The sequence below is a fragment of the Thunnus maccoyii genome, chromosome 7 (genome assembly GCF_910596095.1).
Source record: "Thunnus maccoyii chromosome 7, fThuMac1.1, whole genome shotgun sequence".
Taxonomy (NCBI): Eukaryota; Metazoa; Chordata; class Actinopteri; order Scombriformes; family Scombridae; genus Thunnus; species Thunnus maccoyii.
The window spans coordinates 33,608,416-33,633,758 of NC_056539.1; the positions used below are offsets into that span (position 1 = coordinate 33,608,416).

The 25,343-nt window shown below is 42.1% G+C and overlaps 1 protein-coding gene across 13 annotated transcripts in view; it reads left to right on the forward strand.

The window, feature by feature from the left end:
• The window catches only part of nfia (nuclear factor I/A), a 194,806-nt gene extending 193,491 nt beyond the window's left edge, over positions 1-1,315 (forward strand). For all 13 annotated transcript variants that reach the window (XM_042416788.1, XM_042416787.1, XM_042416786.1 and 10 more), the window contains one exon: positions 391-1,315. In XM_042416788.1, the coding sequence (XP_042272722.1) occupies positions 391-405 (15 nt within the window). In that variant the 3' untranslated portion in view covers positions 406-1,315. The remainder of the gene's footprint in view (positions 1-390) is intronic.
• Positions 1,316-25,343: the final 24,028 nt, after the last annotated feature.

Consider the following 25,343-nt stretch of genomic DNA (forward strand, 5'->3'; position numbering starts at 1 on the left):
CCATCAGATCAGCTGAATCTGTTGACTGTTTCAAAAAACACCTAAAAACCTCCTTGTTTAGAACAGCTGTCTCATAACATTTGATAAATTCAAGTGTGTGCTCTGGGTGATGACTGTATGCTCGCTGTGTGAGATGTCTGTATGTGTTCTTGAATGTGTCTTTTCATGGTTTTATGTCCCAACGTCACTGTAAAGCACTTTGTAACCTGTGTTAAAAAAGGTGCTATATAAATAAAGTTTTACTTACTTACTAACATTGCAGCGTATCATCCGTGGTCGAGGTGTTATCATGTAGTCTCCTCCCATCGTGACCTGGACCTGAGGTGGACTAAACAGGTTCACGTCCTCTGATTGGTCCGTCTTAACATCTGTTTCTGTCTCTCTCCACAGTGGTACCTGGGATAAGGACTCCAGAGGCCCCTCCCCCCCTCCACCCACCTATACGACAGATCGCTGCAGCCCCTTCCTCGACCTTTGACCTTTGGCGCCAGCTGCAACAGAGAGTCCTGTCTTGCCCCGCCCCTACAGCCCCCCCCCCCCCTTCCTCCCACTCTGCGCCTGACTCTGCCCCCACCAGCGCCATACACAGACTCCGCAGCATCAGCATGGCTACAGCGGATCAAACGCACCCCGACGCCGGTGTTAAACACCCACTCTGTGAACTGTATGTCATAGACTTCTCTGTAGACATATGGTTCATATGTCCATGTCCATATTTAGTGCCAGACCCTGTCACCCCCCCCCCCTCTCAAACCAGACCAGGCGGAGATATTCAGAAATTCGTCGGGGGATTGAGTCTTCAATTTTTGGGAATGCAGCAAGACTGAATCACAGAGCTTTCCTACATACAAACTCTCCCATCTTCCTTTGCAGTGTGTGTATCCAGTGGACTTGCAGCGGTACAAAGCCCCACCCTCACCGTGCCCACCACCCCACCACCGCTCCCAGTTGATCCTAATGGAGTTGGTTTGGGTGGTGGGACAGGACGGGATGTGCCGTAGTAGGGGGGGGGAGGGGAGGTGTTACCTGGCTCAGATACCACCAGCTGACACCCCTCCACCCCCCCCCCCCCACACCTTAGCCCTCACACACCTCCTGGGATGGACTCCACCCCCACCACTTGACCCCCGCCCCGCCTGGCTGGTGGCAGTTTGGGGATGGAGGAAGACGACACGGCTCTTTCCAAGGACATGGACCAGTGCTTAATGGAAAGAGCTGACCTGACAGGGAGGTGGTGTGGGCACAAACAGACGCCCTGCCTGTTTCACAGTAATAACATGAACTACTCATGCAAGGGGTGGGGGTGTGGGTTATGATAGGGGGGGGTGGGGGTGGGGGGGTCAGGTGGAGGGGGAGTTTTAATCGTGGGGAAGCAGGGGTTTGTTGATGCGAAGTGTTGCGACCAGACGCTGGTGGATCCAAGCTCGTTTATCTGGGAGACTTTGGCTTCATGGCTCATTGATTTTTCTCTCTTAGCCGTCATTTCAGCTGGTCCCCTCCTCTTCCTCCTCTATCCATCCACCAGTCTGGGTGAAGCTACAGCATGCTAAGGATGGGCAGAAAACTCTGGTGTCCGAAATGAAGCAGGCAGACAGGAGACAGACTAAAACTTTACCAGTGGAATATTGATCATGAGGAAAGTGCAATTTTGTTGGCTAGCTGTTGGATAGTTAAATATCTTTGTAAGATAGCTCATTGAGAACAGTTGTTGAAAAGTATATATAAATATATATTTTTCTTCCTAGTCCGCTCACACCTCTTGGACTCTAAAATATTGGGGTACAAAAGACAACAACACAGCGTTGAACTAGAATCCATAGCCTTGTGAGAAATAAGGGGAGCTGTATTCACTTTTATTGTTTATTATTTGTTGTTTGTTCATCTTGTAAATCTGTTAGCATGGTAGAACGAGAATCCCTTTAAAAGAATATCATTTTAAACAATCAATTTTTTAAAGCATTTCTTGCAGCTTAAGTCTGCTTTTCATTTTGTTTGAAAGAAGAAAAAAAAAAAACGCTAAGCGATTAACTTATTTTAATGAGCACATTGTTTTACTTAAAAGAAAAATAGCAAATTGAATTTCTCATGAGGCAAAATCAGGAGAAAATATACTGAGTGAATTTAAGCTGAAACGTAATCATGTTTTCTCCGGTTTCTGTTGGCGAGATAATCTTTAACGGGTGTCGCCCAGCTAACGGGCTGCCCTATGATTGGCTGGGGTCTCATAGAGGCTCCGTCCAATCAAAAGCACTTATTCCTGCAGTTGGCCAATGGGCCGCGAGTGTGTAATCAGGGGGTGTGGTTTAGCTATAAAGAGGCAGAGCAGAGGGTAACTTTCTGGAAGCTTTCGTCCACAAATAGACAGCCGAGCGCTTCACATGCAACTTACCATTTTATTGAACTTTAGTTTTGTTTTTCCTTTCCTATACTATATATATACAGTAAATATATATACACACACACACACACGCACGCACGCACACACACACACACATACACACTCTTACGACCATCCAGCGTCGAACAAAAGTGAATTTAAGTGAAAAAGCTACAAAAAAAAGAACAAAAAAATCTGCATGTTCCTAGTGTTAGTGACAAATTTTTCCATAGATGATGTAGTTAGTGAGATAAAGACACTATATTGTAAACCCAACATCGGGCACTTGCCAGCAGCCGTCTATTAGTTTGGCCCTGTTGAGGCCTTTTTTCTATCGCTCTCCTTCACAAACAACCAGCTCTCTTCGCTTCTCGGCATCTCTCCATTCTTTTTATTTCTCCTTCCTTCCTTCCTTCCTTCCCTTCCTTCCCTTCCTTCCTTCCTTTTCCTTCAACAACAGATTCCGCAATTCTGCTTTTCAGTTCCAAGATGTTCTTTTATCATCAGTATGTTATGAAATTGCACGACAGCAATTGTTCCTCATCAATGTGCCTTGAGCTACGGTCCAGTCCTGAGAGGTTGCACAAGATCCAATGTGGAGAGTCTTGTTTTCTTCCTTATATATATTATTTTTTTCTTAATTTTCCTCCACACCTCCGATTTTGTGAGTAACTGGAGCAATTAACGTCAAAACGTTAAAAGCCGAGGAGGAACGCTGTGATTTTCAGAATTACTCACTGATAACCTCTCAGTATTATGAGGTCTCAGGCCTGTGCTGCACTACTTTCTGCCCCCCCACCCCACCCCCCCCCATATACCTGCAGTGCTGAGCAGAGACCTCACAGGTGAATCTACACCAGCTACAATCAGGTCAGTCACCTCCAGATCTCCGCTAACAGATGGCAACACGGTCTGGTGAAATTTTGTGAAGTGAGCACCAAGTCTGAAGTTATGTAATGTTTGCAGGAGAAATGTGATGTTTATCAATGAAAGTCTCATATGAAAAAAAAAACAGATAAGGAACATGAAACAGTTAGCTAACAATTTGGTTGAAATTATCTTATAGTCCTATTTCACAGTTAAGTCAAACAGTGTAGTAACTAAAAGGATTTGATTCAAGTTAGTTAACGGTTCAATAGCAACAAAACCACCTTGTATAATGTTAGCTAACAATCCAGTTTATTAGCTAAAAATGTTTGGTTTAAAATGGAAATATGTTCAAGGCCAGATTATTACAATACTTACTAGTCCCCAACAGTTCAGTTCAGCAGCTAAAACAGTTTGGTTCTAGTTAGCTAACACTTACTTTTATCCAAATTGTTTTATCAACAAAAAAAGTCAAGTTAGCTACTAGTTGAGTTTAGCATCTAAGACCGTTAGCTAAGATTAGCTAACGATTTAGGTAAAATAGTTTGGTTCTGGTTAGATAAATACTCAGTTTAGCAGCTAAAACAATCTGAATCAAGTTAGCTAATACTTCAGTTTAGCAGCTAAAACATTTCTGAATAAGATTAGCTAACAATTTAGTTTAGCAGATAAAATAGTTTGGTTCTAGTTAGATAAAGATTCAGAGCTGTTGAAATCAGGTTAGCTACAGTAATGGATCAGTTTAACAGCTAACTGTTTAGTTTACTAGCTAACTGTAGCTAACATGTTACTTTTAGTTAAGCTAACGGTGTATTTCAGCAGTTAAAAGTTTGGTCTGAGTTGTGTTATTCACATCAGCTTGACTTAAATGAGAAGAACAAGAAAATGATAGTATTGTTTTTATGACAGTCGATCATCAGCACATTTCTCCAAGATGTTTGCCCACATTGCTGTCCTTGTTGTCAACATGAATGGAAAAGTGGGCTAAATTAGCTGTTAGCCTATCATAAACAAATTAAACCAGATATTAAGCATTAAAACTTCACTAAAAGAGTAAATTCACACTTTTTTGACATTATGAATTAGTAGTGATGCGATGACATCATCATCATCCCATCATCCTGTGCTTTGCTTCATCGTCTGGTTTATATCTTTATAACTTTATAGATGATTCTCTACAGAGACTTGACTTCCCCGGAGCTTATCAATAAATAGCGGGAAATGCTCTGTCCCTGTCACAAGACGTTGTGCTCATTTCACTAAATTTCGTGATACCAGTATCTTGATGGAGCAGAGCTCATAGCTGCTCACTACCTGGTAGGTTAGTTCAGTTAACCATGTTGCCCCCCCCCCCCCCACCCGCCCCCTTCATCCCGACCTTCGTCTGCTGGGATGATATTCACATCTGTTGCTGCAAATCTCCGAACAACAAAACCTTTTTTCTTTTCAAGTCTTCCTGTTTTTAATTTTTCCGTTTGTTCATTGTGCTACTTTTGTTGCCAGAAATGAATAATGAGGACATAAAATATGCAATACCTGCTTGCACTCACTTAGACTTATTTTGTCTTATATTGTTTATTTAGTTTTCTTTCTCTTTACTTTTCAACCAAAGTTGGCGTGCACGTGACTGGCGCCGTGCTCCGTGGTCGGTCCCTAAAAATGGTGAAGCAAGCCCCGCAGGGACGTTCTAGCCAAGCTGAGCTGCCGTCGCTCGGGGAAACTCTACTTCCTTCCTTCCTATCTTCCTGTTTTTTGATATTACCAGACGGCCGCAATACTACATTCGGGTCTCTCTTTCCTAATGGATTTCTATTTCTTTGGTCACAAGCAAGCCTTAAACAAGTCCAACTTCTTCTCCATCGCACAGAGAACAGTTTATCAAAAACACATTTTTAATGACGTCCAAAATTTTAACCATGCCCCGCCCTGCTTGGCAGAGGTTTTAGTGAATAAATTGTTTACCCGTTCTGTGTTCAGTCCGTCTATTAAATTTAACGGACAGCGATGCGACGCCGTCGGCTGTGATGGTTTAGTAGTTCCACTTGTGTGGGTTGTGTGTTTCCTCTTAGTGTTTGTTTTGTCTCTGTTCTTGCTTACCCTTTAGCCATGAGTTGGGCATTACTTCATTAATTATCTGCACTAAATATGAAATAAATGACAATAGTGAAAAAGTATGAAATATTAAAAAAAAAAAAAAAAAATACAGCTTCCAGGGCTTAAAAATGAGCGAAGGGAATAAAAAAAAAAAATTGCACGGACATTTTTTTAAGTGTCACAAATCACAAATCACAAATGTGAAACAGCCTAGCATCTAATCAGCGACTTTTGGCTGTGTGTGTGTAAGATAACGACAAAATTGCACCCTTTTTAAAGAAAGAAAAAATGAAAAAGAATATAAAAGCAATAGTTTGGGCAGTGTGTTTTTTTGTTCTTGTGTTGTGTGTGTAATTTAGTTCTGGTACAGCAGCGAAGAGACGCAGAGAAGAGTTAGCTCTTTCAGGACGGGCGGGCAGAGCAGCTGGGAGACGTGTTTGTATGTTGTATAGTTTTATTAATTACACTGATTTTAAAGCTGCCCTATTTTATAATGCAGGACTTTTGTAACATTGATTAAATGAGGAAAAACTAGTGTTGTGAATTTTCTGATTGTTTGTATCGAGGCCACATTACTAGAACTGGTTTGGTTTGTTTTCTGGGAACTGGATTTAAGTTGAAAACTTTCCTGTTTCCTTTATTTTCTTTATTTTTTTTCTTTATTTGCTTTCCTTTTTTGTATGTATTTAAGGACATTTCCTCTGTTGATGGTATAGCATATTCCTGTACTTAAAAAGTATAGGGCGCTGTGGTGATAAGACCATTGTAAATGGATGTTACAGTATGCTGTATGTTTTGAAGGTTATTTGTTGCATCAGTGTTGATGAAGCTAAATCTAGGTAATTCTGAGGAAAATTGGTAAGAAAAGTGAGCGTTTTTTATGCATTTTAAAATTTAGTTTTAGGCAGGAGACAATGACATAGCCAGCCAAAGGATGCCCCTACTATAAATGCATCTAGGCATCTTTTTTTGTGTTCACCATTCCATGCAGGAAAATAAACAGCTTGATTATGCAACATGATTCTTTTTCTTTTCCATCTGTTTCTTTCTTCACTGGCCCCACAAGATCACCTCCTCCTCCTCCTCTTCCTCCTCCTCCTCCTCCTCTTCCTCCTCCTCCTCACCCAGCACTCCCTGAGCCTGGAGGTCAACTCTGATCTCCGTCCATCCACACATCCACTGCTGCTCATCACAGCATCGCATACATGCAGCAGATAATCAGCCGAGGAACGACGAGTCACCGGGATGCAGGACGGTTCCAGTGTGATCAGAGTTTCTGCTTGTTTATGATGTTCCTCCCAGTTTTACTAAATTTAGCATAAATAATATTAATTTTTTTAAATCTATAAATATTCTGAGCTGAATGTTATGACGCGTACAAGGAAAAACCAATTAAATCTCCAACAGAAAGCAGCACATCATCAGCGAATCGGCGGTGTCTGTGTGCGCTGCTGTGAACTCACGACCCGATACGCAATCAATGACGTTAGAGTGACACACATAACTGCAGCCAGTGGAGACGGCTGTTTTCATTATCAATTAATCTGGTGATGATTTTCTGGTTTAATTGATTAATTGATTATTTGGCCTAAAAACGTCTGATAAAAGTCGTTCTCGGTCGGCTGAAACCAGCTAATGTTAAGCAATTTGACTTAAACAATCAATAATTGATCAAAACAGTTGCCAACTATCTTTCTACCAATAAACTGATCAAAGTTGTATTGAAACTAAACCACATCTGTTCTGTCAGATGTGTGTTAGACATGAGAGGATAAATGCAAATAGATCTGTGCTCCTTGTAAATAACAACAACCAGAGCATAAAGCAAGCTGATTGGTTGGTCCGACCCCTGTCGGGAGGTGGGTTTGGACACATAAAGGTTGTATATTTAAAATCTGTACAAGTCTCTGAACACTCTTGTATGTTTGCTTCCCTGTAACCCGGAGAAGCAAATGTCAGCTGTGAGATGAACAGCAGGAAACAGCTGTTTGTCTGGACATCGTTCAAACCCGAAGATTTAGTTTTTAAATTCTAGCGGTGATCCAAACATATTAAATATGCCAGATCACGAAAAGGAATCTTGAATATTTCCATTTAGTGGAATGATGTAGCCATCGAATACATGAGTCTGCCGATGTCTTTAAAATGTCCAATCAACAGTCCAAAATCCAAAGATATTTAATTTACTTACTATGACGCAGCAAAGCTTCAAATTCTTGCATCTGAGAAGCTGCAACCAGAAAATATTTGTCATTGTCGCTTAAAAAAAACGACCAAAATGATTATTTGATAATCAAAACAGTTGCAGATTAATTTTCTGCCAATCGACTAATCATTGCAGAGCAACAACAAAGCAGAGAAAAACACATTATGTCAGAAAAAAAGCTCTTGATTGAGAGGAGGAACATCGGAGAGGATTTATGTGCATAAAAACTGTCAAAATGAACATTAAAGTGGTGGAAGAATGTGAGAAGCAGCATCGACTCAAATCACACTGGAACTGGAGTCCTTGAAGGGAGGATGTGGTGTGATTTCAAAGGTCACCGGGTGTTGGAAAGCGGTGGTGGAGGCTGAATGTGAAGCTCATTACACCATCTTCTCCTCCTCCACATAACTAACCGCAGACACACAAATCAAAGCTGAGGCTGAGAGAGCGATGAGCCCATAAGGCCAGAGGCTGCATCCAACCAGCTGAACCAACATGCTAACACACACCAGCAGGGACATTTTCTCACATTTTATCATGAATCCAACGAACCCCTCTGAGCTTCTAACCGGCTGCTGAATCCTGCAGGAAAAAAAAAAAAAAAGAGAGAGAGCTGGAGTCAAAGACTGTCCTAAAAACTCCAGAAGAGAAGTATTTACATCCGCCTCTCCTCTCTCCCCTCCCTCCCCTCCCCTGCCCCCCCCACCCTCCTCTCCACAAGTTGATTTTTGGATTTTGACTTGAAGGAATTCTGCCGCTTCATCAGGAAACAGGGTTGAATGAAGGCTGGGCTTTTCACGGCTAACGCCTTTGTTGTCTTCATGTTTGTCCAAATTCTCCTGGGCAGCGATTATCCAGCCCAGTGAAACAAATCCATCAGACCGGACCGCTGTGCAAGTCTGCGGTTCGGAGGGGTCGGGAATAATCGAATTTGACCGGCTTTGACATGAAGAGGGGCAGAATTCTTCAGGCTTAGACCAGGGTATTTTTAATCCACCCAAGATAAAGTACTTTCAATCACTTTAGAGACCTGATTATGTGAATTATAGCAGTACACGCTACTCATAGAACAATCGTACGAGGGACGAGGAGAGCTTCAGTGACACCTGAAAATCCACCTCGGAACGGCTTTTATCCGCTCTACAAAAGCGCCGCCGTTTCCCCTCGTTGTTGTTGTTGGATTCGGCATGAAATCCGGGCAGAGAACAGAGCAGAAGGAAGACATCCTTCTTCCTGCCCAGCCGGTGGGGGAAATGAGTATAAATGGCATCACTTTAGAGAGATGAAGGAAAGTCATTGGACGAGGAGGCAGGTAACACTGAAGCTGCTCTCCAGCGCTCAACTGTAATGAATTACAGTGTCACTGCTCCTTTGCAAAGATATTTATTTATCCTGTTGCAAAACCATTACATGGTGCTAAGTGTTAAATCAAGCCAGTGAAGGGGAGGTAATCTGGAAAATGTGACAATTTGAATTTACTATCATGCTTCCTGACGGCGTATCAAAGCATAGCAGTCTAATCTGCATGAGAACTATGCACTGACTAAAAACAAAAACGTCCACGTGTGCGCACGGCGTGGCACGCGCGCGCCCACACGTGGACCTCTGGTATCTACTTTGTGAAATTTCAAGCCTCTGCCTTCTTTTACGGTCAATCCTTCCGTTTCCAGATCCCAGCTTCTTAAGGACCGAACGAGTTATACGAAAAACCTGAAAAAGAAATGAAAAATAAAAACAAACCAGCATATTACATGATATATTGAAAAAGATCAAATGTAGTGCCTGTGAAAACCTGTATTATAATGCTCTTCTGAATACTGAATACAATACTTGTTTGTAATTGTTGAAATTTCTGAACACCAGTAGCCTTTGCTGTCTGTCAGGCCCCTCTGATTATAGCTAATGTACAATAATCATAAGATATAATTGCATGCTCCTCCATAATCGCCTAGTAAGCTGTTACGAAGACAACAAATGAGAAAAAAAAAAATTACAAAAACCAGATTGTTCTGTTCCCTGTTTTGGTTCTCTTCTGATTCTCACCTCTCCCTGTACGCCTCAAACCTTTTTCTGCTCACTTCCTCTCCTCTATTTAACCCTTCCATCTCCATCTCCTCATACTCACACGTGGGACTCTTTCATCCCGACATGAAAACAGCCATCGTGCACCTCCGCGGGTTTTCTACTGTGTGTCAGTTTTATTGTCATTGATCTGATGGGTGTGCCACCATGATGACTGCCCCCCCCGGGCGTTCAGCGGACTGCCGCAGCCTCGCAGGGTTTCAATCCGACAATCTCCGGCTAACTTTTAACATCAGCAAACACCTGGCTGGCCTGCACCCCCCCCCCCTCCTCCCCTCCCCACCTCCCTCCCCTCGCATCCATTGACCGGCAGGCTGAGAAATCTCTGCGTGGCTCTGGGTGAATCCTCCTCCTCCTCCCCTGGCGGTTTCCTGCAGGAGACTGAATCGATGGCGTCTTTCTGCAGCGCTCAGCACTATCCTGGACAGAATCCCCCTCCCCTCCTTCCTCCTTCCTCATTGAGCTCCGCTGCGTCTCCCCACGGCAGGACTTCAAACGAGCCGCCGCTCCTCCAGGATGAGAAAGGTCTAGAAAGAAAAAGAGGTAGCCAGCACCTGAGACTCAGCCCCCCCCCCCCCCCCCTTTCCCTCTCCCAGTCCCAGGCCAGCTGGGGTCGATTGGCTTGTCTAGCTCACCTCCAGTGGCTCCTCTCTCTGTTTTCGACTCGCGGGCCTGTCGATGCAGCTCGCCTCTTTGAAACTAAACAGCTTCTTCGACTTGTGCATCTCTTTTAGGGCAGAAAACTTTGGGTTGACAAACTTTGTTGATGAGCAGACTGTTTTGTTAAAAGGACACAGCCAATGATTTTTTTTTTTTTGTCTCCTTTCCATCACTGCTAAACGTTTTTCAAGGCACGCTGTGGTGTTTTAAACGCTGCACATGTGGTTTTCACGTCTCCCTGGTCGGGTTCAAAATGTTTTAATACTAGTTCTGATACAATACGATATATCAGAACTACAGAATTAAATTTAACAAAAGAAGAAAAACTCCTCAAACGTTAAATCTTATCTAAACACAAGCAGTTGTAAAACATTTTAATTAAAATCAGGAACAATCTGAACAAAACATTAGTTACAAAATGAAAAAGCTGATCAGACTTTTGATGCCATTTTAATATTCTGGCTATAGATGCATTTATGACTCTGTCACCTAGAAATTAGGTTTATATGCTGCTAATCTGTGACAGCAAATACGTTCTGAGACAAACACGTCACACTGGACGTTCACGTCATCAGACGGTATGAAGACAACATAACACTGTCGATTTAATTTGGGTTTAATCAAAGTGACATCAGACAGTTTGTTTAACCAGATAACACACAGCAACTAAAGCATGAGTCAACTTTTTTATGTTTGTACTGAGGAACTCTCAACCTTCAGTCAGGGTTCGGTAAAGATGGCGATCTCGCTTGAGACGAGTTTATATTATTTTACATTTTAGCAAAATCTTAACCAAAAGGCTTCTGTTGGCTAAAACAAACACGCAGGACGTGAACTCTGGTCTCTGGTGTCGTCTACTTCGACCGCCTCCCTGTGATACTTACAGCTCTAATAATCTCTAGTCTCTACTGATGAGTATGAAGTCTGATTCCATTTGTTCACATTGTTTTAACTAATTTCAGAGATGTGAAACTCGCTGAAGTTCAATAATCCATCATGATGCTTTAATAACATTTACAGACGCATTAACAGGTAAAAAGAGACGTGAAGTTCTTTGTCATGTCGTCATTTAAATTCATAATAATTCCAAGAGGATAAAATAACTGTGCTTAAAAGTATAAAACTCAACAGTGTGCTTTGAAAAATGGTCGTTAATGTTCATGATCTGTAGTGAACAGACGTGCAGGAACAGTGGAAGAGAAACGTTAGCATCAGATATTAACATCACTGTGTTTAAAATAAAGAAACAAACCAGGGATACGTTTTTTAATAACACACACGGCCCAGAACTGCCCTCATCCACTTGTTTTCTAGCCTGTCGATGTTCTGAATAGTGGAGCTGATCACCATTATAGATAATCAATCAGCTCGATTAGCTTTCTGGAGGCGTTTCTCGTTGCCTTTCGCCCAGCCGTCTGGAGGCGATGCTAACTGTAGCTAACCCAAGACAATCTCGAGGAAGGAGAGCTTTATCTTTATCTTTATCCCCCGTCCCGAGCGCCGCCGAGCGGGCCGCGTTCCCGCTGCAGTCTGAGTCACACATTGACATCATCACGCCGCCCTCGCGTATCCCAGAATCCCCTGCCTCACTGCCCGAAATCACACCCTCACATCCTGTTCGGTTCCTCCGTCATCATCATCATCACCTCCTCTCACCTCCATCCTCACCCAGAACTGACTTAAACCTTGTGCCTCTACAACTCTTTTATGGAACAGGGTGGTGTTTTCTGCTGCCGCCGCCGCCGCCGCCGAGCCGCCACCGGTCCACGACTGGCGTTACACTTCTGTTCAATGTTAACTAGTTTCCATTAGTTGTGTCTGGTGCCACTGTTGTCCATCCTCTGTGTTCTGACGCTGTGAGTTCGCACTGACGTCTCTGTTGTCCTCTCTGACTTACTGCTGTCAGTTTACTCTGTTGTCATTCTGTTGTTTTTTTCTTTCTGTTTCTTCCCTTTCCGACTGTTGTTTCTGTTTAACTGGTGAACTGTAGGCCCATCCCTCTCGGCCCCATTAGTGACTCCATGTCCACGCAGACTCAATTTACTGGAAGCAAAGATGTGCATTTCCTATGCAACAACGACAAAAAAAATAAAGACGCTAATGCTCTATCGACCGTCTCTGTGGCTGTTTTTCTGTCGTATTCGTGTATTTATGTCTGTGACGGGAGATTATTCAGAAACATTTGAAAAGCTTTTATTTTATTTGTGTTTTATCCCAAATCCTCACATTTCCCTCCACAACACGGTTAATGTGGTGAAACTCAGCTGTTGAGTGTTTTTGTTGTTTTTCCACCAGGCTGCAAGTTAAATCATCCGCCTCAGAGAAAAAGGACAAAAATAATCAAAATTGTGGTTGTGAGATTTATCCAACTAAAACCTTTATTCTAATATAACAATATTTATTTCCAGAGCAAAGAAAAATCTGTTAATTTGTAAATTCAACAGGTGAAACTTTGGATGACAGGTGCCTGCGATGGATACGGAGCCCCTGAAGTCCTGAAAGATGATATATTTTTAAAGTTATCTTTCTTTGCACATAAGATAATAACTCATAAGAACAACATGGTTCTAACATCCTGTAGGCTTGTGCGCACAAGATATGAATAATAAAATATTGTTATTTTATTATAATATATTATATCGGAGCGTTAGCCGCAGCATGACCGGCGGGAAGCACAGCCAGCTAGCCTCCGCTAGCCTCCCAGCTAACGTTAGCCTCCGCTAGCCTCCCAGCTAACGTTAGCCTCCGCTAGCCTCCCAGCTAACGTTAGCCTCCGCTAGCCTCCCAGCTAACGTTAGCCTCGGCTCTCCATGTGGATCCAACCGGAGCACCGAGCCCCGGTTTGTTATTTTATTTGTTATTCAGGTTAAAGCGGGAAGAAGCAGCTGAGTGAAGTGCAGCCTGCGGAGGAAACACCGGGACCGTCAGGGTGAAACAGTCCATCGAGGGAAGCACAGTCAGACCACGGAGGAGAAGGTCATATATCGGCTTGTTTCACTTTCAGCTTTTATCGGCCGATACCGATGACGTGCCGATAATATCGTGCATCCCTAATGGCAACAGTTTGTTTTCCTTTGGAAGATCTAAAAAACTGTTACAAGTCATTACATTTCTACCTAATATGCAACAAACCTGGATATTAATAGTCAGGTGATGTTGGGTTTAGAGAGGACAGGATTAGATTAGATTAGATTGGTGGTTTAATCACAGTTCTGTCAGCTGACTCTTGTTGCACATCGTCACCTGTCATCTAAAAAACTGTCACTGTCCAATAAAGGCATAAAAATATATATACAGTTGTATTTTTCTATATAACTCATCCAAAGGTTTGAATGGTGCTATATGTATACATATTCATTTAAATTTAAATTAGATAGAACTGATATTACACACAGTACTGTGGTTACCAGAGAAACTAAATGCAGTTAGCATCCATCAGTAACACTTTAAGGACAGGAATATGGTCTTAATAATGATGTTCTTTCAGACAAGTCTTTTATTTTTACAGATTGAAGAACTGGTTTTAGTACTAAAATGATTTGTGAGTTATAGTCTCAGACATCTTCATGTCAGAACTGATTTGTCCTCTGTTTGTGTGAGATCCTCTCAAAGCAGAAAGTCAGGAGCTGCTGTAAGCTTTATGTTGTCAATATAACTCCAATAAACCCCCCCCCACCTCTGTGTGAACAAAGTCCGCCGCTGTGTGATGTTCCCTGTAACCCCGGCAGAGTGAGACCTCTGCATCTGGCAGTTTCCACTGTTCAATCTGTGTGTGTGATCTGTGTAACAGAAACACTCTCAGTCTAATCCGGCCGCTCAGCGCTCAGAGTGCTGAAGTCAGCACAAAGTGTGTGTGTGTGTGTGTGTGTGTGTGTGTGTGTGTGTGTGTGTGTGTGTGTCTGTCATAGGCTACTTTCAGGGACAAATTTCAAACTAAAGGTCAGTTAACTGGGGACGGCTGGGACAGAATCTGTGTCCCCAATTTGGAAAAAGCCAATTTTCGGGTCAGTGGTTATAGTTAGAGTATGTCCAGGAAATGAATGAAAGTCTATTTAACATCCCCAAAAGTGACCTAAGTAAGCGTGTGTGTGTGTGTGTGTGTGTGTGTGTGTGTGTGTGTGTGTGTGTGTGTGTCTTCCTACAGCACCAGGACTTCTGGGATCTTAGTGAGTGTGTTTCCATCCACCAAGTCAAAATACCTGTAATAAGTGTTGTGTTTTCTGAGATGTAAAAGTTGTTGTGTGAATAAAAGTGAACAGACTGAGTGAATAAATGATGACGTACTTAAAGGAAAAGTCTTATAACAATACTAACGAGCTGTTATATATACGTGGACATGAGTCACTGTAACATGCTGATATATTCCAGATTAACAGTCTGTTTAGAAGCAGATCTCCTCTTTTTGTTTCTGTGGAGCGTCTCCTCGCTGAGCTGCGACGGAGGGAGACATTCAACAAGTCGCATATAGATTTTGCATATAATAAATCATACATGTGTTTATTTACACTGACCGCCTCATCAGCTGTTTTCAGCTCAGCCACTGACATTTTCTCACAGCCCCTCTTCTACTGAGCTGTATATACTATGTCCGTTCTGACAGCTATTAGCAGCAGCTCGCTCCTCTCAGGATCTCTCGGAGGAAATCTCTGGAACGCATTTTTCCCCTCCTCCATTTCTACAACACAGCAGATAAACACAGACTAAAGCACATTCCATGTCAGGAGCAAGTCGAGGAGGTCTGGAGGACAACAAGAACAGCTGGAGATCGATCCCAAAAACACCTATCAGCTGTAATCAGCTGGATGACATCATCTGTCTGTGTTTTATAAAACCGTCACACATCACTGTTAAACAATAATGATGTTTAATGATGTGACGGCGCTGCGGGTCAGGTCTGGTTAGGTTTAAAGATGATGGTTTGGGTTAGAATGATCACTTTGTTAAGGTTAGAGACTAGGGGTGTGCCCGAATACAAATACATTATTCAGAAAAGCACAAACAGTGGGTTTTATACCAATATTTGTTTCATACAAATATTTTAACAAGTAAAAAAAAACATGTCAGATACCAGTTTGCAGGGCGGTGACATCGTTATCTCAGTATCTCTCCTCTGCTCCACTGTTACATCTATCAGGGGTCCTAAATAGACTCTCCGTCACCTGTTGATCCTCTTCTCCTTTCCACAAAGGTGTCTATGATCTGACTCCAGTTAGAGACCCGGTGTGGAGACCTCCTTCATAAGGTAGTTTATTCATGAACACTTATTGTAACACTTTTAATTTTCTAAAATTAAAAGTGTCATAAAAACAAAAACAGGATTTTTAAGCCTCTTTCTCTGCACATCTCTATTAGAGACACATGTGGTGGGTTAAAGTTACTACTCCCTTAAAGTTAGGCCACCTTCGTCGTCATGGCAACGATAATAACCACGGGGTTAAGGTTAGGGGACGATCGTAGTTATGCTTTTTTTTAAAAAACTGTCCCGAACGTAATTCTGTTCAGCAGCAGTACAGCGTCCTCTCTGATTAGTTGTATATTAGGATGGTACCTGTGCTGGTCTGTGACTTTAATCCAGTCTGGAATGTGTATGTGGGTCATTTTCCACCTGTTAGGAAACAAATCAGTCTGATCAATAGTCTATATATATATATATAGATGGATGTAACGTGCTAACAGGCCAGCTATCGTAATTAAGAAACATTAAACTTAGTGAAATAATGCGACAATAGTCTGACTCAGTGTGAGTCCTGGAGCCAACTGTCAATGACAGCTGTCAATCAACGCCCACATGGCAGACATTAAAGCTGCTATAAGTATAAAAATCTTATTAACAGAGCAATAATTTCCAAAATGACCACCAGCACACTTATTAGAGGGCCTGAATTTAGAGATTGAGACCAGAATGACTCGTTGAGAACAGTGATTGACTCAGTATTTGTAGAGAGAAGTTGTTTTGAATCTAGCGGCCGTCGGCGGCACTTGAAGGTTCTTCAGACTGAAGCGTTTGTGTTTCCAGCCTGACGGAGATTCATGAACTAACATACAGAGACGCAGCTGACTGGTGACAGCTGAACATCCTGTATTAGCAGACTGATGTCAGTGTAACTCTGCACCTGTTTGTGATCTAAAGTCCCTCATAAAAGTGGTTCAAAACTCTCTCCTGGTGAGTTTTCACACCTCCCTCCTCCTCCTACCCCCCCCCCCCCCCCACTCGGTATCTGTTGTGTTGTTGTCGGCTGAGCTCAGATTCTCCCCCGGGTGCTGGGTGGAGGGTGGGAGCCGCCTCACCTTCTCATCTCAGGTTTCAGAGAGGGAGACGACCGCAGAGGAGCGTGAATAATTCAGCCAGCCGCCAAACACCGAGCATCGGCTTTCCACAACACACACACACACACACACACACACAAACACACACACACACACACACACACAGCTGTGACCTGATACGCCCCCGCAGCAAACATGCTAAAGGTCAGGAGGTCAGACTCTGAACTTCAGAGAAGATCACACCCAGCAACTCAGACAGAAAGTCATAATAATAATAATAATAATAATAATGATAATAATAATAATAATAATAATAATAATAATAATAATAATGATAATTACTTTTTAGATGTTTTGTAAGGGAGCAACAGTTGAAGTTAAAGCACTTTAGAGTTTAAATATCACTAAAAGCTATTGAAGTGTAAGCCTTGAAATGAGTTTAATTATCAGATGAAGTATATATGCGTATACTTAAGTATATAAAACGCTTAAAGTAGCTGATTTGTGAGGCTTGAAAGGAGTTTAAGTATCAGTTGAAGTGTAAGTGCTCAAAGAATAAACTGTAAAATGCCTGAAAGGAATTGAAAGGTCATTAGATGTTTTCACGCTTCATGCAGTTGAATTTTAAGTGCTGAAAGGAGATGATGTGACGTGTCTGAAAAGAGGTGAATTATCAGTTGATTTCTGTGCACTTAAAGCAGTTAAAGTGAAATGTGTGCACTGAAAGGAGTTAAAGTGTCGGTTGCAGTCAATGCACTGAAATGTGGACATTTCAGCTAAAAAAAAAGCATTAGTAGTTGAAGTCAGTTGAAGTGTATGTGCTGAAAACTGTGTAAGTTCTGAATAGAGTTACTGTAAAATGTCTAAAAGAAGTTAAAATATTAGTAGATTAGTCTATGTATTAAAAGCTATTGAAGTGTTGATGCTTGAAATGAGTTTAAGATTCCAATGAAGAGTAAATGCTGAAAGAATATACGGCGAGATGAAAGACACTGAAAGTCTTTAGATCTAAAAGCGCTTAAAGCAGTTGAAGTGTAGGTTCTTAAAGAAGTAGAATGTCAGTTGAAAGTAGTTGAAGTATCAGTTGAAATGTGAGCATTAAAAGCAGTTAAGGTGTAAGAACTTACAGTAGTCAAACTCAGTTTATGTATAAGCACTGATAGAAGTTGAAGTGTAAGTGGTGAAAGGAAATACTGTGACATGTCCTGAAGGAGTTGAATTATCAGTTGATGTTGATGCACTTACAGCAGTTGAAGTACTTAAAACAGTAAAAAAATAACAGCTGAAGTGTACACACTGAAAGGAAGTGTCAGATGAAGTGTAAATACTGTAGAATATACTGTAAAATGTCTGAAAGCAACCGAAAGGTCATTAGACGTTAAAGCACTTCAAGCAGTTGTAGTGTGATGTCTTAAAGCAGTATTATGCATCTTTCATTCATGCTCTGCAACCCTGAAGTTACCCAGCGGAGCTGAATGTGAGAATGCAAACGTCCAAATGAGTCGTCCGGACATTAAACAGACTTTATCTGCCGACGGTACAAAACCGATCGAGCCCGTGTGTGAATACAGCAGGTCATTTTCTGGGAGAATTCCCAGCGAGCGAGTGGGCGTGTTGATGATGTCGCTATTATGCGGCCAGTTAAGCTGCATTGTGTGACTGAACCTGAACGCTCTGCTGTGAAGCTAGCGCTAACGGCGGAGACGACTTCCTGTGATTTCTCGTTAAAATAAAAGCCGTTTAATTTCTGGTGAAAAGCTTAAAAACGCTGAATTACAACTGCAGCGTATTTTTTGCATCATGACCTCCTGCACGCTCCTCCCAGACGCCTAAACCACACGGAGTATTTCCAGTAGGTGAGAATGCGTCTGACACATAGACTGTAAAAAATATGGACGTTGTCACCGTGATGTCACCCATTGGTTTGCGAACTGCCATTTTGAAGCCACGAGTGTAGCGATTTGACCATCGCCGTGTTTGATTTGGCTGTCACCATGTTTGATTTTTGGAGCCAGAAGTGACCATATTTGGACGAGAGGGTGTAGCTGACCATAGCGCTAGCTGCTAGCTTGGTTAGCATGGTGCATTTACAATCTATGGTTAACAGTGATAATGCTAATGCTAATGCTAATTTTCACTAGCAAAAAACAGGCCTAAAACCGTTAAAACAAAATGTACTCACCGGAAAAACCGATCATCTGACTCATTGATGGGTCTTTTATTACAACCAAACGCTAAGCAAGACTGTTTTTAGGCGACAGCAATGTTACAGTTAACTTTAGTAAATTGAAAACACACTGTGAAATAGCTACGCCCCTACGCAATGGTTACTTCATTTAAGCGACATTGTCACTGTTGTAGCAACTTGTCAGTCACAACGTAGCCACGCCCTAAAGCAGACGCTGCTTTATCGTCTATTTTACTCTAAATGGGACCATAAATTACAAGATGAACATCATGCTGTATTGAAGAAGACTTGAAACTAGCAATTTAGACCATAAACTCATCAGGAAACAGTTCACTGAGGTAATTAATCAAGTGAGCATTTTCTCATAGACCTCCATACAATCAGACTTCTTTCCGCAGACAGTGGAGTCGCCCCCTGCTGGCCGAGGTTGCAGCTTGGTCTGACACAGACAATCTGTGTGCTACATGTGTGAAACTGCAGGAGTTCATGTGAGAAAACAGCTTTAGGAAGTCAGCTGAAAGTAGTTGAAGTGTTGGTGTGTACTTGCTGAAAGGAGATACTGTAACACGTCAGTTGATGTCTATTCAAGCACTTAAAGTGAAGCGTATTTGCTGAGTAAAGTGTCAGTTGTATTGCATTCACTGAAAGGTGTAAACATTTCAGCTGAAATAATTAGAAGCACTTAAAGCAGTTGAAGCGTAAGCAGGAGTTTAAGGAGATTTGATACTTGATAGAAAGATTTTCAGTGGAATATTCCTTTAAGAGTTTGAAAATAAGTGATTTCAAACATGAGCGCTGTGAAGACGTCCCCTTCAGGTCTGTGATGTGGACGCAGGATCAACTCTTGTTTGGGAAACTTGTTAAATCTTCAGTAAAATATCAGCACACACACAAACACACAAACACACAGCAGACCAGGCCCTCATGCATGACCACACACATGCACACATTTTACTGATCAGTGTTTTAATGAGGTTTTCCCTGGCAGCTGCCTCCTCATTCAGATCGATTGATCAGAATTTGTGAATTAATTTGATGAGGGAGAAGCAGAAATGAAAGAACATGACACGGAGGAGAAGAAACGTGATGATCTGATGTAACAGCATCAAACAGCAACAGAAGCTAAATGAGAAACTGGAAAATAAATAACAAAACACATCAAGGTCATTGAGTTGTTTCCCCTGTAAATGTAGATTTTAAAGGATCATTCTGGTGATTTTCTATATTTGTATATTTGTCTTCATGTTTGGATCCAAACCAACAATGAACTGATCTACTAACAAGTATTGTGTGTGTATCAAAGCTGATATATCTTATTAAAAACACGTCAGTGAGTCACACCGCTGCACTGGGTCACATGTTCCTTCATCATGAAGAGTTTGGTCACGTTAGTTTGTTTAGAAACGGCTCCAAAGACTAATAACAGCATCACGTTTTCAGTCTCTGGAGAGTAGTTCTGTGTAAGGCAGACGCTACTGAGCATGTGCAGGAACGCGGTTCTGTTTACAGCGTCGCTAACTTGTTGTGCTACAGTTCACAACCTCTTGACTTTACTCTATATTACACATTTCTCAAATAGCTTCTGTCCTTGTTGCTGTGAGGAAACACTTTTAACCTCTAAGTGGTGGCATCTGTAAACACCACAATCAGGACCAGCCGCTGAATAACGAGCCGCTGGGACGGAGCGGGGCGGGACGTACAGGGTTAATGAGAAACCCGAGGCTGCTGGGAAACGATCGGCCCCAGGTGACGACACGCCTGACGGACACATGGCTGCAGGCGGTGCTGCGAGCTGTGGAAATTATAGAGGAGAGGGGGGGGGCATTAAGAGGAAAACACACATATACAGACTCACACAGGCAGGAATATGCAGGCAAAACAGATCAGAGCATCCGTATGATCCTCACACAGGTTCAAACAAGCAGGTCAACGTTTGTTTCAACACATTTAATGTGTCACTGATTTCTGCAGCGAGTTTCTTTTTCGTAAAGAAATAACAAACTTCCTGTCATTGTTAAATCTTCCATGATGAAAACGAGATGAAAACTTCATAAAAAGTAACTTCTGAAAATGAGCATTTTTATCAAAAAACTAAAAAACAAACGATAATGTGAAAGATGGATGAAACTAATTACTGTTTTAATGCAGATCGATCTGCAGACATCTGCAGCATCACAACCTGATGTAGCTGTTTGACCTGTTGCACCAATCAGCTGCATCTTATATTTCAGTAACAAAGTCATCTCATGTCTCTCTGTAAACACTTTGGTCAACATTTGTTGTTTTTAAATGTGCTCTATAAATAAACTGACATGACTTGAGAAAATATGTCTCTGCTAGAAATCTAAGCTAATGTTAGCAGCTCTTGGAGGGAAATAAATTCATCCACAATTTGTCTGAAAATTAGACAAGAAGCAGCGAATATAACAGCTGGAACAAAGTGTGCAAACATGCTGTCAGCACATGGACGTTTATCTGAAGGTAAGCTAACGTTAATGTAACATTATCAAGAGCTGTGTGGATGTTAGCGTTAGCTTGTCTTTGTGTTTATAGGCGAACAATCAGAAGGATTAAAGTCAATCATTTAACCCTTTCATGCATGAATTATGATAACCTCAGTCAGGATTTTTTTCCTCTTTAAGCATGAAAAAAAATATTTGAACTTAATTTTTTTTGTTCAACTCAGTGGACAGATGATTAATTGTCATTTTCTCCCAACATAAAATCAATGCTTGGAAATTTTAACAATTGTATTACTCCTTAGTTGTTACTTGATGTTACAAAATTTTATTTACCTGCAAGAGTCTATTACTATAGAAGGATTGGCAAGATGTTCCTCAGCTGTTGAGTATTTCCGGGCAGCGGGCGGCCATCTTGGTTTTGAGAAATTTGTGTTGCACTTACAAAGGCTGGCCAATGGATGGCAGCGTATGGGATGACGCGCTAGAGTCCACTGTGTTGGCTGTCCACTGTCCACTGTAACGACCACTATGCATGAAAGGTGTAAATCTCCCTGTAGATGTTTGTGAAAGAAATATTAATGTTGCATTAATGTTATCTGACCAGCGTTTAGTAACGTGACTGGAACCTGTTGGGTTCTGTGTCGGGTCGGGATCGGGCCGTTCTGTTGTGGATTATAAGCGTTTGGGCTGTTGGGAAAGATGTTTATCAGCTGCATCATCTACTAACCAGTGAATCAGATCACTGCTGGAAGTTACTGTGATGTGTATCATCTCTAAACCTGTGGCTATATAACCTCGGGATCTGGTCTAAAATTTGGCAGTTATCTGACATTTTAGCTGCTTGTCTTAATCTACAACACCTGTAACCATGGTAACTGTACACATAAAAGATGGTGACGGCTGCAGCATCAGAAAGATAGAAGAAATAAAAATGAAAGATCTACACTAAAGAACAGAGTAAAATGTCTTAGAGTTGAACTAATGTTTTTTCCGCAGTGGCGCCATCCGGTGGTCGGATCGACTATGACACACAACTTCCTGCACTCAGTAACTTTACTTAGTTTGTATTTAGTCGACTGTTTCGGCGTCCTACCGACTGCCTCATCCATTCACACTGAGCCACGGTAACCACGGTGACACCACCTTAACGAAGGGCCACAGACACGCCCCCCCCTCCACACACCCTCCCCCACTCCACCCCCCCAATTCCCCCTCAGCCATAATGAAAGACCAATTAGAGAAGAGGATTAAGGCGCTCCACGTCCACACACAAATTAGCATTAATCAAAGAGTCACTGTGGTGTGTGTGTGTGTGTGTGTGTGTGTGTGTGTGTGTGTGTGTTACCTCACTGGGACCATTTCCAGTATAAACACCGACCTTGGCGGGACCAGTAGTCGTCATGGGGACCAAAGCTCGGTCCTAATGAGGCAAAACATCATTTCTGAGGTCCTGGTTAAGGTTTGGTTTAGACTGTCCACAAAGAATGGAAGTCAATGCAACGTCCTAACAAGGATAGCTGCACAAACTGTGTGTGTGTGTGTGTGTGTGTGTGTGTGTGTGTGTGTGTGTGTGTGTGTGTTCTCCACGGTGAATAGTGATGAGCTCCAGGCTCAGTGTGAAGTCGTATAATTGCTGCTGGTGTTTCTGATCAATACCACACCCACCGCAGGGCTCAGCCAATGGGAGCAGGCTTCCAGCAGGTGTGTGTGTGTGTGTGTGTGTGTGTGTGTGTGTGTGTGTGTGTGTGTGTGTGTGTGTGAGGGACAGTTTGTATGTTTGTTGGTGATTGATCAGTGTGTCAGCTGTTTTTTGCAGTAATAATAATAACTACCAGGAGATTCTGCTCACACAGAATCAACTCAGAGACAAAACACTGAGTTTTAAAGAGTTGTAAAGTTTTTGTCTCCCACAGCAACACGTCTGCTCAGTAAATCACTCGTTCTGTGTTCTTCCTTGAGAAAAAGATCAATCAAAAATCTGTCAAATTTTATTTACATATCACAGTTAATGCAGTGGAAGCTATTCAAAGTACTTAACATAAAAACAAAGATTAATACACTAATAAAATACAGGAATAAGTTAAAAATCAAGAGAAAAAATAGAATAATAACAACACAGATTCATGTATAATAATAAAAACAAGCTAAACAATTGATTAAGTTATTAAATTTAAAAAAGCAATTAAAAAGAAAACGAAAACTGCTGTGTTAATTAAAAGCTAAGCTAAAAAGCTAGTTTTAACCATAGACTGTATAAAAATATGAACGTAGTTACCGTGACGTCACCCGTTGGTTTCTGAAGAGCGGTTTTGAAGCTCAAAGTGAGCCGCTCTGGCCGTCGCCATCTTGGCAGTGTGTGACGCTGCCTAACTCCCGGCCAATCAAAAATAGGCAAAGAGGCGGGCCGAATGGCTGAAACAAGCCACCTAGTGGCTGGCGGACCTGTCACTCAAAGCAGCCATGTCCTTCATTATGCAGAACTTTACAGCTTAATAAAACTTTAACGGGTGAGTTATAAAAACATTCCCCCCCCGTACAGTTGTCATGAAAGAGGAAATTATCTACAGAGACCAAAACCGTTGTTTGTACCAGGCTGTAAACATGTTTATATCTGCTGTAAAGTTGGGTATTTTAACATGGGGGTCTATGGGGATTGACTCGCTTTTGGAGCCTCAAGTGGTCGTTCAAGGAACTGCAGTTTTTGGCTTCATTTTACAGCCCCGGAGGTTGCTGCTTGGTTTTAACTTAGCTTAGGATATAAATACGACAAAAAAAGAGAATCATCATCTCCTCCGTCTCTCTCATGTAAGAATCCAGAATCTCTGAATCTGTAAATATTGCTGATTTCTAAAGTTTTCAGGATGTTTTTTCCTTCACTGTAAAGTTCTTCCTCAGTGTTTGTTCACTGGGGGCTAAGCTGCATACTGGACCACGACTGGCTCCAAACTGGTTGTGATGTCACAGATCCTGCCGGTATGTAAACCTGTTAAACTGAGAACGTCACACTGAGGAAACTGAAGACGGACTCAGTAACTTGTACCTGATATAATCCTCGCTGTACTCTGATTACAGCTCGTTCATGTGAGACATGATGAGCTGTTCAAAAGTCCAGAACATGTCAGGAGGAGTTTGCTGATGAAGAGCTAATCATTCCTCCTCCTCCTCCTCCTTCGTCTCCTTCAAGGTTCTTCAAACAGAGAGCTGCTCTGATCTTTAAATATGATTTTATCTCCCTGCAGAGGAGACATTTACTCTGACAGGTCGACGTCTCCCCTGAGGAGGAAGCTTACACTCCTCCTCCTCCTCCTCCTCCTCCTTCTCTCTTGTTATCTCGTGTCATCTCTCTCTCCTCAACATCCTCTCATCTCTCTTCATCTCCTCTCCTCTCCTCTCTTTCTCCTCACCTCATTTCTCCTCTGAATCCTTTTATACTTTCTGTGATTTACAGCCGGCTGACTCACTGAGTCTGTCAGCCGACAGACTTCGGATCAGTTCGTCCAAACGTAATCTGTCAAACGCTGCTGATCAGAGTTTTTACTTTATCTGTTCAAAGGTTTTAAATACGTCTCCCACAAAAACAAAGCAAACAAACTCACACACACACAAATACATTAACAGCCACTTTATTAGCTACACCTGTTCAACTGCTCATTAACACAAATATCTAATCAGCCAATCACGTGGCAGCAACTCAATGCATTTAGGCACGTAGACGTTGTCAAGACAATCTGCTGATGTTCAAACCGAGCGTCAGAATGGGGGAATAAAGGTGATTTAAGTGACTTTGACCGAGGGATTGGTTGTCGGTGCCAGATGGGCTGGTCTCAGTGTTTCAGAAACTGCTGATCTACTGGGATTTTCACACACAACCATCTCTGGGGTTTAAGAGGAAATATCCGGAGAGCAGCAGTTCTCTGGGTGAAAATGCCTTGTTGATGGTAGAGGTCAGAGGAGGTCAAAAATCAGACTGGTTCACGCTGATAGAAAGACAACAGTAACTCAAATAACCGCTCGTTACAACAGACATACGCAGCAGAGCATCTCTGAACACGCAACACGTGGAGCCTTGAAGCAGCAGAAGACCAGAGCGGGCGCCACTTCTGTCAGCTAAGAACAGGAAACTGAGGCTACAGTCGGCAC